At 34.4% G+C, this 18,010-nt stretch overlaps 2 protein-coding genes across 6 annotated transcripts in view; one reads left to right on the top strand and one right to left on the bottom strand.

Moving 5' to 3' along the window:
• Positions 1 to 694, top strand: part of LOC123309974 — an 86,637-nt gene extending 85,943 nt beyond the window's left edge. For both annotated transcript variants that reach the window (XM_044893295.1, XM_044893294.1), the window contains exons 6-7: positions 215 to 349; positions 408 to 694. In XM_044893295.1, coding sequence (XP_044749230.1) covers positions 215 to 349; positions 408 to 531 — 259 coding nt within the window. In that variant the 3' untranslated portion in view covers positions 532 to 694. The remainder of the gene's footprint in view (positions 1 to 214; positions 350 to 407) is intronic.
• Positions 695 to 2,481: 1,787 nt separating this feature from the next.
• On the bottom strand, positions 2,482 to 17,817 carry LOC123309568. 4 transcript variants are annotated; one of them, XM_044892749.1, is made up of 6 exons: positions 17,678 to 17,817; positions 5,757 to 5,816; positions 4,934 to 5,203; positions 4,597 to 4,865; positions 4,365 to 4,542; positions 2,482 to 3,550 (listed from the first exon to the last, which is right to left on the bottom strand). In XM_044892749.1, the coding sequence occupies exons 2-6, from the start codon at positions 5,814 to 5,816 to the stop codon at positions 3,407 to 3,409; spliced, it is 921 nt and encodes a 306-aa protein (XP_044748684.1). In that variant the 5' UTR covers positions 17,678 to 17,817; the 3' UTR covers positions 2,482 to 3,406. The 4 variants fall into 4 exon arrangements, with proteins under 4 accessions (XP_044748684.1, XP_044748683.1, XP_044748681.1 ...); XM_044892748.1 differs by having other exon boundaries at positions 5,742 to 5,816; positions 17,678 to 17,816; XM_044892746.1 differs by lacking the exon at positions 17,678 to 17,817 and adding an exon at positions 5,907 to 5,957 and having other exon boundaries at positions 5,742 to 5,816.
• Positions 17,818 to 18,010: the final 193 nt, after the last annotated feature.

Here is an 18,010-nt window from a genome sequence, read left to right as displayed (position 1 = left end):
CAAATAACAGAAGTTTATGTGTACCTAATCGCGGTTCGAAGTTTGCTGGTCCAATTCTTTCGATTGAAATGTCAAATGGTTATAGTAGAAACTATTTTCAGAAAAAATTATTTAAAATTTCAAGAGGTTTCTCAATATGCACAGTTAAAAGTATAACGAGGATTTCCATTTGGAAGCATTATTTATCGGAACTCATTCTTGCCAATAATTACAGGTGCGTTTGTCCAGGAAGTTTCAGCCCCAAACAAAAATATCACCAATCAGAATGCACATGTAGTTGCGAAGAGTCAAATCCGGACTGTGCACGGATGAAGAATGGTTTGGAATATTTCAGTTTAGCAGACAGAAAGTGAGTTACAATTTCTTTTCAAACTTCAACAACAAAAAATATAATCTTGTGATTTCAGATGCGTACTGGAGAGGAGGTGTGGCATACCAATCTGTGAATTCGGCGCTTATCTCAGACCAAAAGGAAGGTGTCCTAGAAAACAGGAAAAAATGGACACTTTCACTCTTGTCAATATACAGTAAATCGATATAATTTATATTCATTAATCTAAGATTAACTGATCGATAAAGTCCAGTGATATCATTTACCAGTCTTTTATATAATTTTCAGAACTATATATAGATAATATATTGCGTGTTGAAAATGTATGCAATGATCAATAAAAACCCTTTTTATATTTTCCAACATTTCTTTTGAATTTCGATTTTTTCATTATTCGTCATAGGATGGCCTAGAAGAGTGCAAATCTTTATTGAATCACTCATGCGTGACAAAGAACATAGAACATATCGGGATTCCAGCAAATTTCAAGCTCAATGTGATAACCGAATAACGACTTCTCTCCTATTTATAATGAAAAACTTCTCTACTCACGAATCCTCAATATGTCGAGCACGATTAAATTTTTCAAACTTACTTAAAGTAAGATCAACTCCCTGTCTTTATTGTACTACATAGATAATATGTGTGACCATTTGCTGAAGACTAACGGTAGCATATTTAATAATAATAATAACCTCAACGTTGTAAAAAAAGCTGTCCGAGTTCCGTTTTCTTTAGGCCCGGTACTTTCACGTGCGAATAAATAAATTTATTCGCATTTATTAAGTCTTATTCGTAAGATTAGTAAAAATGCAGTCTTTTCACTTTCAGATAGTGTTATTCATCGAATAAATCTGTCATTGAAACTTAATTAGAAGAGTTTATTTGTCATAGATCGAATGTCGGTACGTCATTATTCGTTGAATAAAATTTATTCGTAGGTGAAAGACGAAAGTACCGGGTTTAAGCAGGGATATTTTACTCTATTGTGTTTTGTTGAAGTTAAATTGTTCCAATAAAAATCAAGATCCATTTCAGGTATATTTCAGTTTTTTGGCATGAAGCCAAATTGCCTGATCGAAGTTTCAGTTCCAGTGAATATCATATATACATAGTTCCGTTAAAACATCTCTTTCCATATTCCCTGAATATATTAATGCAGATTAAATGCTGGTATTGAATTTCGTTATTATTCATAACGAAGAAGAAAGTGTTTATCTTGATTCAGCATTCGAAATTGGCATAAAACAACGTGATATGCAGGTAACGACGGTTTTCTCCGTACAGTTTGTACCGTAGAGCTGAAGATGGAAACATAGGATAACGCCCTCAGTGAGGCATTAATGGATTAATGCTATAGGTAGGTAGGTAATAAGAATACATATGTACAGACTGATGGCCACCCTCTGGTATAAATAACAAGAACTGCTTCGATCCGAATCGAACGCTTAGCCACCTTCAGGATGATGGCGGAAAGAACATCCCTACGTAATAATTTTTCTTATCCTTTCAGATCTTATTATCGCCAAAAATTAAACCATGACACCACTAAGGTATCGTGATTTGATTGTAGACCTCATTATTGTTTCCTTTGTGGCAGCCATTGGCGACAATTTTATGTTAAGCGACGATAATGCTCCGTCCACACCGGGTAAGAATTGTCAACGACCATATAGAAATGCATGCATTAGCCATTAGTCGAATGGATTGGCTCGCTGCCTCTCCAAACCAAAAGCGTTTTGAAAATTCGCTCCCTGCAATGTCAAAGCAATTACACCGTTTACCTGACTCACAACAGCTTGCCAATGCTTTGGCGGGCATTTGGCCAATCATTCATTGATAATGATAAACCTCATTGCATTACATAATGCCAAATAGAGAAGGACTACTACGAAGAGCTAAAGGAAGCAGATATTACTCTCCCCAGAAAAGTTTTCCTTTCTAAATCTAGGACAGACATAAAATCAAACCCCCGTTCCTTTCGCCCATCATCTTATAGATAGTTTAGGTCAGTTCCCTAAAACTTGTCCAGAAACTCTCCCAAACTCACTCTGGATGCGCCAGTGCTTTTGGTAGTTAGATATTCAGCTGGTTTAAAATTCATAGAAAATAAAATATATCAATAGATTCTGGAGGTTTACAAAGAGAAATTCTCAAAATCTATTTTTAATCAACCTACAAATGTTTACATGGTAAAATACTCTACAGATATAAGAAAACCTGTTCATTTCAAAAATCAGATTTCAGGATGGAATTCTGAGGTGCAGTTGAAACCGGAATATCTACTTATCTTAATGTAAATCTTCGGAAATTGAATAGACATCAGAGTTAACGCGGTTTTGCCCTAAACTGAAAATTCGATACTTTATTCAATCACAGAACATTTCAGCACAATTTGCTTCTCATTGGTTTTCATAGCAATTATCATTATTCAGTGCATTTTATGAATCACTTAGGTGATAATTTTCAATGAGACGATATTTTTTATGAAACTATGGTATATAAAAGGTTCTTCAAACTTTTACAATACAAGATTTAATAGTGTCAAAATAGGTATCAAAATGAACAATTCCTGAAACGTGCTCACTTCAAAATTTAAGTAAAGAACGTGCAGTCTGTAACATATTATTACCTGACTGGACTTTTCCATAATATAATATGAATTACATATTTTGAGTTTAAGGTCACTTTGAAAATGTCAAATCTGCCATACATTTAGTGAGCATCCGGCGTCATCCTGTAATGAGTAAATTCATATAGAAATTCGAAAACTATTCTTTAATCAGAAAACTGAAATTTTGATGAGAAATGATAAATCAATGATTCATACTTGCTTGCTTGCAAAGTATACAAAATATATTGTTAAGTAAACTGCCAAGTAGTTTTAAACGAAAAGAAGTGGGACTTTTAATTTAAAATGCCGGGAATATTCTTCTTTAGGGCTGTGGTAATATGAAATATTAAATACTGCAATGATAGCAATTTGAATTGTCTTGTTTACGTCCACTTTTGAGGTTCAATTACAATTAATCGAAAAATGGAAAATTTCATGAGAAATGTGTATTTTATTATGATTTAAAGTTTAGCTTTCAATCTCTCACTGGAGGTAACTCCAAAGCCGATTTCTTCAAGGAATTTATCTAGGTGTTCAAGATATTCTTCTCGGTGTTTCAGAAAATGACCCACATGCGGTGATTTTTCCCAGCACTTGAAGTACACCTGAAAGAGTAATAATGATTCTTATTTTCGTAAACATATTTTTTAACATCAAGCAGTTGCACCAATGAAGAGAAACTTCATGCAAGTTTCAACACTGCTGGTCAAAGGTTGAGGATGTTTTCCTAAGATGTATATTTTCCGTATTATCTTAATTTTTTTTAATTACATAAACTTGTAACGATTGTGGACAAGTTTCTAACTCATAGTGAAGCAAGTTTATATCAAGTTCAATTATTTTTTGCGTCAAAAATGCACATTGGAATGAAATGCTTTTTTAGAGATATGTAGGTAAATGAACATCAATTATCAGAGTAATCCCACAATTTCAAGCAGCTATTGACGAAAATTGCCAATCTTAGAGATTATGCTAAATATTTAGCATAACCTCTAATATCCTCTGACATAAATACAACCGAGCCCGCTTAGGACCCATTACAAAGAAGTCTTTGTTGATTGATGCCCACACACACCAAAATCGAAAACGCTCCAACATCTCCGAAATAGTTTTCCACAACGTTGGCAACAAATTGAACAAGATTTTCTCAATGACTTGGTGAAAAGCATGCAGAAAAGATGCCAAGTATTTGGTGGTCATAATTTGTATTGAGAGTCAAAAGAATTGAGTTTTTCTGAGAAGAGAAAACATAAATATATCAAATATCGCCTTAATATTTGACGAGCAGTTTATTCGTTGTCGTTTTAAAAGCGTTATCCGTCTGTTAAACTCATCGAGCCATTCATGGGCGCCAAGTGCCCCTATCAAATCCTTCATTATCCGAACTTTATTTCAATAATAATTTTGACATAATTTTACCTTAATACCCATGTTTTCCCAGGTTTCTTTCACTCTCAAATTCGATGTTTCAGTTCCAATAGGATCTGTTTTACTGATGAAAATCTGAGCCGGACTTTTAATCAGATTTGTAGTAAACATTTGACTAGCCCTCACATAATGCCTGGTAGCCACTTTATCGAATGTCCTCATGTGGTATCTAAAAATATATGTACCTAGTAATAGGCATTTTTGGTAATGATCAGTTTCTTACAGTATGTATTGTGCAAGCGCTTTCTGCATGACGAAATTCTTAGGGAATACAGCAACTGGTAAACCAACTGAGATTTCGGTTACATCCGCAGCGCTATCCCATACCTGTCCAACGAATTTGTCCATAACAGGCCTATACCTATCCTGTTGTGCTGCCATTTGCACCATAACTTCGGCCCAAAGGTAAGCGCCAACAGAGAACCCATGAAGTAGACACTGACTGTTCAGATAGTTGTTATCAATAAACTTAAGGATATCAGCAGCAACAATCTGTCGAGTAACAACAATTTCTGATTTAAAAAAAAAATATTATTACATCAACAAAATGCAAATCTTACCTGTGTTCCTTTTGTAGGCCATAACAGTTGCCATGGAGTAATATTTATGCAAAGAACGTCGCAATCTTGATTGAGGTAATAATCTACAAATTTCTGCATGTGTTTTCTCTTCGCCATAAGCCATGATAAAAGTAAAACACATGGTCGACCAGTTTGATCGTGTAGTTTTAGATTTGTAATTTTACTGTTTATTTTTTCTTTGCTGATAAGTGCTAAATTCTTTGTTATCTCTAATCTGGAAAAGGACCTCTTGCTGACTGCCATGAAGTTCTAAAAGATAACCAGTATTATTTTCAGACGACATAAAATATACTGTTGTGGAGTAAGACCATGGAACCTTTCGCGTCAAAAAAATATATAATAAAATATGATATATTTTTTGTTTGTAAAAAATACTTGTATATTAGTGCACGGTTTTTGGACTGTTGACAAGAGCAGAGAAACCAGCTATTATATAATTTGAGATCCTCAGGAACGTGTCCTGTCATGTCCAACATGAATTTGAATAGTTTGAAAGTAAAAGACGCCCGGGAGAAACACAGTTTAGATCATAATGAAATGGATTAACCCAAAAATTTTCTTCAACAATAACAATTATATTGAGAAAAAAACATAAAAACGCAAAGCATTTCTTGATCACTGATGGAAAAAATACCTTCCAGGTTTACACAGCATCCTGTATATTAAACTTCTAAAGGACATGTCTCATTATATTTATGTTCGAAATAAGCCACTTATTTTATTGTACATGGGCACGAATTGTTTCCAGCGACGATTTGAATCATTCTGATAATAAATTACTACCTACATTTTTTATACTTGCCGTCAGGTGTCCACTTGCAGAAGACCACAAAGGGTTGAATAAGACCCTACTTACAGCCATCTGTAACAACGAAAAATTCACTCATAGTTTTAAAGCTACTAATTGATTTCAAAAATTCGATACACATGAACAAACACTTATCGTTGTTACCAGTGTAATTACGGTTGCTTTGATGACGGATACCATTCATTATGAAACGAAATATTAGATATCTCTAATGCGTTATCCATTCTGTACAACACAACATGAAACAATTAGGACTGAAGAGATGATTTCTGCCTTGATGGTTAATTTTTTGGGTTACAGAGATCAAACGATAAATTAGCTTGTGATTGAGAATAAATGCTATTGAGTCAACCATCATTGTGCCTAATCTAGGTACATCACAGGATTTCCAACGCAAATAATCCATCCGAAGGGCAATGTGAATGAACTGAATAACTATTTCAATGAAGATGAATGATCTTTAAAGAATTCAGAAAGATATGTAAGCTTACGATCTCACTATCCTAGCGCTTCAAATACTAGTCCTTGAAAGTAGGTATTCACGTTCGTTTATATTAATTTTTATCAAACATCGCATTCACGATGTAAAAAATTAATACTTTTTTGAAGACCTGCAACTGCGAAAAATGGATCAAAATCAACGGTGCAGAAAATAAGTAATTATTAATGTATGAAAAACTCGTTAGTCTATCTAATTTTTCGTCATTTTATAGTGAAACATGGAAACTCGCAAAATGATATACACGTGGGTACATATCAATACGCATAGGTAATGAAATTCTAGTAAAGCTAATTGGGAATTTCTAGAAGCCTGATACAGGAGCGAAAAATTTGTTTAGAAAAACGGGATAGTGTCCTGAATAAATTAATCTAACAAATCCTCAATTAAAAGCCCCATCTGCTTCCATAAAATGGTATAAATGTTTTTCCTGGTAGATGGAGCTCCGCCTCATTATGCCCCGCAGCTATCAGACCTTTTTTAGATATGAATTTCCCATAGACTTATTACCCCGGCTATGGAACTTCCCCCAGCATCGGATTGGTCGGAGGAGTCCTATATAATGGCCAGCCAGATCTACAGATCTGTTCCCTCTATACTTCTTTTTCTGGAGCCACTCAAAATCGAAAATGTTTGCCACCGAATGCATTTCTCTGGAAGAATAACGTCAGTGTAGTGTCGACGAACGTAGCCGAATTATTAATGATCAGAACGTGAGGCGGAAGTTTGAGCAAAATTTGTATGGAAGTTGTCGGGTGGCCAATTTGAGCATTTGTTAAAATAAACTATGGACACTTATCTCGTTGTTCTGAACAAAGTTACCTCTCCTGCATCGTCTCTCTAAATTTGGCAATCATCTTATTCTTCAGGTAGATTAGGTGATATTTTATTTTCAAAGTTGAATATTTCGTAAACGAAAGATCAAATTGAAAGATACATGGACCCTAATATTCAGAAGGAAAAAACCTTTTAAATAACATCACACGACCTATCTCTTATTCTATTCAAATCCAAGGGTTTGGAGTTGATACCCAGAGGATTGATTGATTGATTTCTACTCAACTGTTGAAAAACTATAACTTATACCAAAGATACCTTCCTCTTCACTAATACACTTCACTTCACCTTAAACCTCATTACTTTGTTCTTGATAATTATAGTCAGGTATATAAAAATCCGAATGAAAAAAGCGATTCTAAAAAGGGAAATTACTGTACCAAACTTTGCATAAACGTGCAACTAAAAAACTTCTAATGAACATGCAGTGGCAGGTCCAATATTTTGTATGGGGAGCTCAACCGAAGCTTGGTTAGATTTTATCAAGGCAAATGCTGAAACATTAAAAAGTTATGTAGCGATATTTTCTAACTAATATTTAACGCATAGAGAGGCTCCTCGGGCTGTACGATAAAAGTCGTAATAATATATATATATATATATATGGAGACAAAGGAGTGATGCCGCCTTCAACTATATTTCTACCATCGCATTCACAAAATAGCCTCGTAGAAAAGCTCCATAGGGTAGGTTTAGTATATATGCTTCTACCTTAGCTAAAAATGGAGATTTGTCTAATTATCTCATATTTTCTGGGTGAAACTGCATAAGCGAGATTACTTCGTTGTGTTGAAAAAATAGAACTTTTTACAGACGAAATAATATGTTTAAAAAAATTCTTCGAGTTGATTTGACAACATACATATGTACCTATATTACATATTATATCATAATCATTAAGCTTGAATTTGACGTTGCACTTATAACCCATATTATTTCATTAATAAATAGTAAAATTTGTAGATGCAGATGAACCCTTGATTGTAATCCTTGCGTCGCCCATGTATTTTCCTTCAATAAACCGTTGAAGAGGGAGTAATCTCCAGTAATTTCGGGAAAGTAAACATTATTTTCGAATGACTTTTACGAGGGCTAAATTATTTTGAGTAATTAACATGCAGTCCTATTGGACGATAGGAGATAAGACGATGGACTACAATCATGAAAACGATAAAGCAACTATTTTGATGAGCTGGTTTCTATATACGTTGAGTCTTTGACTCGTACAAATATTTTAACAGTATATTCTTGAGGTCAAAAGAAACACTTTTTTCCTTTATAAGGCGTAAATGATCCATTAAAACAGGGGCAAGTTAATCTCGATAGACTTCTCTTTTATACTGTATTTTTTCCTTTGTAGTAGGTAGGTAGAAATAAAGTTTCGACTGATTTGAATATCATTATTAATTCATTAATTTTCGGAAGAAAATGCCTGTCGATTTGCATGGTGAGTATGCCAAAGCAAAAAAATGTCTCTGCGAGAATGGTAACAATATCAAACAAGAATGTTATCAGAAGACTAAGAGACCCACCTTTTCGGACCGGTTTGCCTCAAAAACCATAATGAAATGAATTTAATAAATAACGGAAACAAAACAACCATTTTTGCTGTAAGAGTCGAATCGGCACTACCCAGACCTGTTCGTATCTAATTCTAACCTTACTTTTGTCAAACTAATGGAGATTTGTCAACATTTGCCCTTCATAAACGTCAAAAATCTCCATTTTCTTACGCTTTCTTCCCTTATTTCCGATCCAGCCCCACGGCCGACATTGTTACCTCAGCACGGTCCGATGATTCGACTTTTGTTTGGTTTATTTCGCGACCGGCAAACATAGTACAGAGGTCGGCAAATAACGGAACGCAAGCGAAATATCAGCCGCAAATATTTCCCTCCTGGAATAAGAGGGTTATGTCTTCGACATTTAGGGCAGCAGAATGATTACCAATTAATCTTAGGGGGGTATTAGTGGAATTACTACACAATAAATGGAACCACTCATTTATTCCAAGAATGAATATATTATTCAACATATTTCTATAACATTATTAACATCCCTTGCGAAATTCTAATATCAATGTGCAGAAGAGCGGTAGACGAGTACATATTGGCTTGGGTGCACATATCCAACTAGACTAGAGGCTTGAGTTCCCATTTCTTCACTTTGTAACATGCCGCCTTTTATTCTTATCCCACCACTTTGAAATTAGGCCGCTGTCTAGGTCTAGTATGTAAGGGACACATTTTCATTCTGGCGAAATATCCTATTAAATCCGAAAGATTATCTTGTTACACTGTGCTCTTCAAAATAATCCACTAATTTGTTCATATTCCCTGCTGGTTACTCAATCCGGCATTTTCTGTATCTTGTTCATTGACAAGTAGTGGATATTCTATCTCAACTGCTTTCTAAGACTGTGTTCCTCAATATAGGTCATGTTATGGTTTGGATTTTTCCATGACCAAGTTTTGTACTGGCTGCTTGTTCATGAGGGGCTCCTAAGGACGTAGATATTATCAGCTTTCAAGTCCTTACCAATGTCTTTTCAACTCGTCACCTGTAAGCCAAATAAGTTTCTGTTTATACTTTCATCTATAAGTTCGTAAAAACATTGACATATTTATATAAAATCAATTGAAGTGAATATAAATATATGTTGTGTTTGTTTTAAGTCTTAAGCTATAGAATAGATGATGTTTATAGGACAGTCATAGCTTTTACATTACATTAGCTGCACATATGCACAGAGGTCTCTTTATACAAAAAAGAACAGAAATGGACATTTATTCTTCCATTCATACAAGGAAAATTCATAAGAATGGTCTATTATTTCAAAATATACAGGAGTTATCGAAAAATGACTCATATAAAAGTTGAACGGCTGTTAAAAATCCATATATCTGTGATGAATTGAAATATACAGATTACACAGTCGCCTACAAAGTTATATAGAATGATAGTTATATTTTTCTAAATGAAACGCACTGCATATACTCACCTATCTTGATTGTAGATTCAATTTGAAACATTTTTTATCAAGCATGTGTTTTACCTAAATTCCTAGAAATTGGCGTTGCGAAGGTGGAACAACAAGTGAAATGGTTTTAAATACCCAATGACATTTTTGCGATAATTTGTATCAGTCAGCTAGTAAATGGGAGCCATTTTCGACACTGCATTTTCCATGATTTCTCATACGTTTTTGTTCGAACTTAATTTATTGTATCACTCTATTTCAAAAGAATATATAAAATATATATTGAATTGCTGCTTCAAATTTTATTGTTTGTTTGGTAATGGTATTCAGGATCAAAATGTAATGGTATAAAGGAAACTAATGAATTAAGGTATGATAAATATGGCTAATAAAAAACGTTTCAAATTGAGTCGACAAAATGAGCAATAGTCTTTCTCCACAACTTTGGTGACAACCCTGTATATATCAATAAATTGGGACATACAATTTAATATGTTATAAATAACATATTACATTTTGAACAGTTCTAAAACTTTTACGTGGGACATTTTTTGACAGCTCCAATATATTTTCAAATAATCGACCATTCTTGTGATTTTTTCTTAGCCTGTATAAGCTCGAAGCGTTGTGGAGAATGTATTTGGGATATTTAGCTCAACAGAAGGCTGTAATTTCACCGATCTTAATAAATAATAAAGTTGAATTAGCTTCGAAAATTTTAAATGCTGCTTGCGTACTGCTTAAAAATGTGAATTATCATTTTCATCATGTATAAACCAATCAGAGAAGACCGTTGCATGCACGTCATAACATGGCTATTGCAGAAAGGTCAGTTACGATTCACTAAAGAAAGAAATGTACCTTCTCGAATGACCAGCTGACTGTAATGACTGTTAAGGAAATATATAAAAATATCTACGCTACATCGCAAGAGAAAAATGTGTCTGCATTTCGAAAGAGTACTTCACTATTATTATAATAGATCAATACTTACCACCCGTGACCAGCATTGAAATTTCTACACGCACGTGCAACTACAGACAGGAAAAGTACAATACCGTATAATAAACACAAATAGGTGAAGCACAATGCGTAAATCTCAGATTCTCACACCAAAGTCTCTTTTGCGTTGTCTAGCAATGGCGAGACATTTTGTCAGTAGTTCATCTGGAGTTTCATCCTCTTCGTCAGTTTCTGCTAGAACCATTCTCATTAGCTACTTCTTGAGACGACAATATCAGTAAGGAGGTGTAGCATTCATGTAAAGATCCAGACAATTAGATTTCGCAGTTCTACAGTACCCTAGGAACTTTTCGGATTATTCCAGTCTCAGAAGAATCCTCCAGAGTAATTATTTTTCGTTTTTTTCTTCTCCTAAAGCTCTTTCTTCTAGGCACATTTTCCTATACCACAGAAGGTTCCAGGCCAATGATAGGAGTTCATGCACCTTTCCTAGCAAGTGTATTGATGGCCTCTTCATTTCCTTTGACTCCTAAGAATCCGTGAACCCAGGCTGAACAGACCTTGGTATTCTTGCCTAATTAGTTGAGTTTCATTCGGAACTCCCATTACATCTTAGAATCGATAACGTGCGAGCTCAGTGCTTTGATCACAGCCTGACTGTCATTTCTGATAGTTTCTTTCCACACATCTTTCAATTGCGAATAATTCTATCTGAAAGACTCTTGGACCCCAACATTCCTACGCCAGTCCCTGCCGTGGATTTCGAACAATCTGTATACCAAATCTAACACTATCGTATTCCTTCAATAATATGGATAAATTGTCTTGGGAGTGGAATAAGGGGTATGTATATGGAATGGTATACAGATTATAATATGGATAAATTGTCTTTGGAGTGGAATAAGTTTAAATGAGAGACGTTAAGTCATCCCTTTAAGCGACGTTTCGCGAAAAAAAATATTTTTTTTACCATCATATGACATAGCAATACGTTGACTTGTGCGATTTCTTATCAAATGAAATTTCAATTTTCACAAAGTTAGAATGAAGGATTGACGGATGTTTTTCCACTTCCGAGAGCTCTGAAGAAGCAACAATAAAGTTGCGAAACGTCGCTTAAAGGAATGACTTAACGTCTCTCATTTAAACTTATTCCACTCCAAAGACAATTTATCCATATTATAATCTGTATACCATTCCATATACATACCCCTTACGAGTGGTTGATATTTCTGTAGTATTTTTTGAGCCTTTTTTCTGAGATCAGCAATTTTGTTCAATTTGCCCCTGTCTGGCAAATTCACACATGAAGAAAAGGGATCAATAATATTCCCTTTATGTATCCTTAACGAACTTAACTTATTATAATCTGTTAATAAAGAGACACACGACCCAACAATATAAGTCGAATGAAATTGTATTCCATCTCTTTCATCTCGCAAAATCTCAATGTCATTTTTTTACAATTCAATACAATAACCATTATTCTCATGTTCCTACGACCAACCATAAACGATTAAAATGTACAATGAAACGAAAAAACAACTGCAAATGGAATAATATAACTGGTTGAAAAATTACGGGACTCAAATCAGAGGACAGGAAATTATTGTTCAAGGTTTACGAATGGTTAATATCATCGTAGAATTACCGATAGAAAGATCATAATGTAGTTGTCTGTCACTCTGCCATTCTCTTATTATTATTTGACCTCTTATTGAAATGCTTTTTCTTCCTCTCTATAGACATCTCAAGAAGTTTATTCATACCTCAAGCTTTTTGACACCACTAATTATTTTCCCCAACAATTCATACATTATATTTCTTGATTTGTTGACTTCAGACTTGAATGTAATGGTAATTCATCTTTTCATTATAATTCCCATGTGAAACATTCATTCAATTAGAGGATGCTGAAGATTAACATGCGACTCAAACGCCTCCAAGAGATAGGAGTACAAACTGGCAAAAGATATAGAGTGGCTCACCGCAAATGAAACAAACGCAATATCACGAAACCAAATGAAGGGTACAAGGAAACAACCATCATGTCAATTTTCCTTACAGCTGAGAAAAACGCGTTTTCAACTTCAATATCCGTTCATATTATTTGAAATATGACAAATTAAATACTATTGTTCTTGAAATGAACCTTATTCTTATTAATATTATTATACATTAACTCAGTGCATTACATGAAATGACTTAGAGATTTTTCTTTCGTTTATTAATCGACATCGTTAGTTCTTTCTCTGCACGGTAAATCTTCGGAAGCGATTTAACGTATGACCGAGTTAGTTTCATGCACGTTTTAATATACCATAATATACTACTTTTCATTCTGAATTGAATTACGTGTCTAACTCATTTTCGGACAAAAATTGACATCAATGGTTTTTTACCTGCACCCTTCAAATGACTTCTGGAGTAATGAAGAGTACCTTACGATTTACGATATTCATTCCAATTAGTAATGCTACTTACATTAATTCACTATCTACAACTGTTTCAGTTATTATTTCGAACAATTTCATGAATTGAAACTACCGTCGAAAACCGTAGGTTTAATGTTGGATGTGATTGCCTTACTGAATTCGACCCGGAAAACGATATTATAATTAGTAACTGGGATTTTACGACAACTATTTTTCACGTGCAAACACAGTCCTGTAGCATGCTTGTACACCGAATATACCTAATTAGCGGTGTAGTACAATAAAAATAATTATTGTACTATACTCCGGCAATTCAAATTAAAGTGCTCGTCAAAAGTTTGGTATAAAGAATTCATTTCTGTTTTTCTCCAGACAAACCAAATTTTTTTTCAGGTTAGAATAACCAACATTCAAAGAAATTATTCGATCACAGTAACGATAATATGCAAAGTATGACAAAGTATTATATTTTGAAAATTCTATTTCACTCCCAATACAAAGTATGATCTCCACGTGCATCAATAACTGCAAGGCATCTTCTTTGTTTGCAAAGTTGTGGCAAAATCTCGGAGATGTTGAAATGTTTCCGCTTGTTATGTTTGGTCATCAAGGGCTCTGCGTAATTGGTCCCAAGCGTGCTCGATTGGATTTAAGTCGGGGGATATGGTGGTAATGCTACATGCAATAATCACCTGACTGGACTTATGTGGCAGTGATTTATCTTCCAGAAAAACGAAATTTTCGCCGATAGCTGCTTGAAGATGTGAGAAGAATACTGAATTCATCAACTTATGTCTGAGAGTTCATCGTTCTTGGAAGTACAAAGGAATCCGTTCTGCCATCGAAACAAACTTCACCGCAAATCATAATTAGAAAAGGATGACCTCTCAACACAGTAAAGCATCTGGATGGTGCAATGCAAAGATTATAGAGCATATAATAGCTATAATCTTTGGTGCAATGTACTCGCTTGTGTTCACGAGTTAGTGGAAGTAGTTGAAGTATTCTGGTATGAAACCATAAATGTTATGGACAAACACGAAAAAATTCCTAAATAGGGTGGATTCCAAGGATTGTTGAATAATAAAGGGAACCGAAAGACAAAAATGCATTTAAAATGACACCAAAAGTATCGAATCACGAATCTCTTAGCCTAGTTGCACACACACCGATTTTGGACGGCCGATTTTATATCGGTCGTCCAAATTCCAATAGACCATATTAGTGAGGTTAGGCGGGAATTTTGAATCGCGATCCATCCGTGGATCTGGTCCCTGAATTCCCTATGCATTTCTTATGGGACTAAAAATGCCGCGTACTTCTCGCCTGTTTTTGGATATTTTAGCGAATTTCTTAAGATTTATTTCTGTTGGAATGTGTTCTATGATCCTTTCTTAACAAGTTGAAAACAAAATTTCGAAATAAAATGGTATATTTTTTTAATAATGGATCAAAATAAAATTGGTCGGCAAGATCCATGGAAGTTTGTTGTAGCTTCATTTCGTTTCTAACCTCTGAAGCTGACATCATTCTAACGGGCAAGCGTAGCATGTCATTTTCCTTGTTACGGTTCATGATTGACGTATAGCAGAAATGATCTACGACATACGGATATATTCCGTATAATAATGTGTTCAATTTTGATTTTAGGACATATAAAAGTATTTTGTGATGTAAAATGTACATGGAAACAACCTCTAATAATGGGGGCACCCAATTTTGCATGTCTCTATATTAACATTTACTTCTAGCTAGCGATATTCCATCTTAAAGTTGATTCCTATGTAAAAAAATTTGAATATGGATCTCCCGCCAATTGAGTGATTCTAACCTCACTAATATGGTCTATAGTGAACCACGTGTGGGAACGGAACCTTGCACATACGCCGACCACTGATCGGTGACGGTAAAATGCCGGTGAGAAACCGTCCAATACCGGGAATACCGGGATGTAGTGGCGTACGTGACTAAGTACACGTTTGTACAAGCACCGATTGTTTACCATTGAACTCAAGAAGGAGTTCTTTCTTGAGTTCAATGTTTTTTACCGACCATTTCAGTCGACTTAAGTTGGCTGATCGTTTGGACGGTAAAAATCCGGTTAGTGTGCTAACAACTGCTACCGATAAAATATCGGCCGATTTTATTCCGGGCCGTCCAAAATCGGTGTGTGTGCAACCAGGCTTACGTTATATTGGAGGCGCCATTAGATATAGCAATATCTATGCTATATCTTCTCGGTCTCGTTTTAATTTCGAATTGTGAATCGAATATGGTCGAAACGAGCGAGTTTGATGAAGTATTTGTGGCCAAATCCAATAATGATTCTCTCCATTTCATGCTATAGGCGAGTTCCGATATTGCTGGTGTTACTGGCCGCATTCGAATTTCCTGAATTACAATAGAATCCTAACGACCAGGCCGTAATAGTATGACTGTAATACTGACAGAACTGTTCGGGAATATCGGATCTACTGTTCAGAACGAAAAAAATGAATTTTCTGTGTAACACAGGTCAAAATGCGCTTTAAGTACCTACGTTAATTCCAAAATCCTCTCGATGGTTTCAGAGTTATAGGTATCTGAAATTTTTTCTTCTTAAAAAATATGAATGAATGTTCTAGAGAATAATTATCCCAGACTGCTTCTTTCATTGGGTTCATGGTCTCATTGGACTTTTCAAAACAGGAGACTATTGTCGTACATTCTTTTATGATAACTCGTTCACAATGAACGTAATTCAAATGTAATTACATCTTCTAACGTCGAAGCACATTAATGATGGTTATGTGTTCCTTTAGTTGAATTTCAGTTTTGTGATAGATGTCGTTCGGTTTATATCTCCACAATTGATATAGCGAATAATTAAATAAATACAGACTTCTCTGTTACTTTTTGTGGCCTTTTCAGTGTTCTTACAGTAACGCAACAGATCAACATTGGGAACCGGCGAAGACGCATTGTTCATCTTCAAAAACTCTGCATCATACGAAACGATTCGACTGTATCTATATCTAAAGACTGTCCATAATATCACCAAATTACCGCTTTTTGTTGTTAGCAAAATTCGAAATTTTCTGAAGAATACAACATTATCCATTCTACGAAATCAATAATAGAAATATTACCGCAATATTTATATTCAAACCTCATGCAAGGCCACAATATCTAAAAATAATACATGTAATCTTAAAATATCGCTATACAGTTAAAGAATATCATTAAAATGTGGACCCTTAAAAAGTCGCACTTCTGCTTGGGGTGAAATATGAACTTAAAAGCCATAAAAGTCTGATATAAAACTGAAATGAATAAATTCATCTATCATGCCATAGTGAAAGATCAGGAAAGATTACTTTCTGGGAAGCATTCGTGTTATCTTTGATTATATTAAATAGACAAAACATAATAATCATTCATGAATGGCGTCTAGAATGAAATTTGGACAACCAATTCGTTATCGCATATTTAAAATAATCAAATAAAATGCATATTTGGCCCAATCATGCATTTCCTGAGTGTCTATCTATAAAATCAAAAGTAACACCATAGTAAAACGAAAAAATATCTTTTATAATCAATTTTTTGAACAATCAGTATTCAAAAAGCGTACTCGGACAAAGCTGCCATACAGAACATCTCAATATCTTCAAAATCGACATAATAGGTAGGTATAGGTATTTCTAAAATGAAATCCAAAATTTATTTCCGCCACTTTGAATGAGGAAGACGAACAAATAAAATTTATTTTCAAATAGGTAGCCTTAAATATTCATCAGTAATGAATGAGGATAGAAATCTATAATGAAAATACTTCCAAGGAATGACTTATGCTTCGTGGACATGTCCATAATGCAAATGATTTCGGTCACTATGATCCCTAAATTATATATTTAGAATTTTTTCCATTATTATTATGTATAAGTAGGTATAACATTCTGGTAGAATCTTTTCAAATTGAAAAGTGAAACAGACATCATATTCATTTTTGAAATGAAATTCAAGAGGTAGACCGTGATAGCTCAAAAAGAGTACTTCCTTCGTTCGCAATATTCAGGAAGTCTTTGTTAGGAAATCATCATCTATCTCATAGACTAAACTTATATTTTCTTTCTGAAACTCTTTTGGAGAATATCGACTCAATTAATACATTATATTGAAAACAATTTCAAAAAATAATTTTTAACATTCCCTAACTTACAATGTTATCACATGGCAAAGGAACAACAGAGCACAATTAATTTATGTTGCTACTGATTGATGATTAATTTCGTTGAGAATAAATTGAAAATTTTTGACATTTTCATGCTCATTTGACAGATGTACGAGCAAGTGCGCGGAAGTATTGCCAATGAGCAAAATTCAAAAAATGGCATTTTCAGGTTCAGGTCCAATAAAGGATAGTCAGTATTTACTATTTACGGACGGTTCTCTTCATTGAACATGAAAATGCTATTCTATCGGATATTCATAAAATGAATCGATTAGAACCAATGGAATCTTTGTTTGAAATGAAATCGGAGAATTTTCGATT

The sequence above is a fragment of the Coccinella septempunctata genome, chromosome 3, assembly GCF_907165205.1.
Source record: "Coccinella septempunctata chromosome 3, icCocSept1.1, whole genome shotgun sequence".
Lineage (NCBI taxonomy): Eukaryota > Metazoa > Arthropoda > Insecta > Coleoptera > Coccinellidae > Coccinella > Coccinella septempunctata.
The sequence above is the reverse complement of the archived record's forward strand: the minus strand, read 5'-3'. Positions and strand labels throughout refer to the sequence as shown.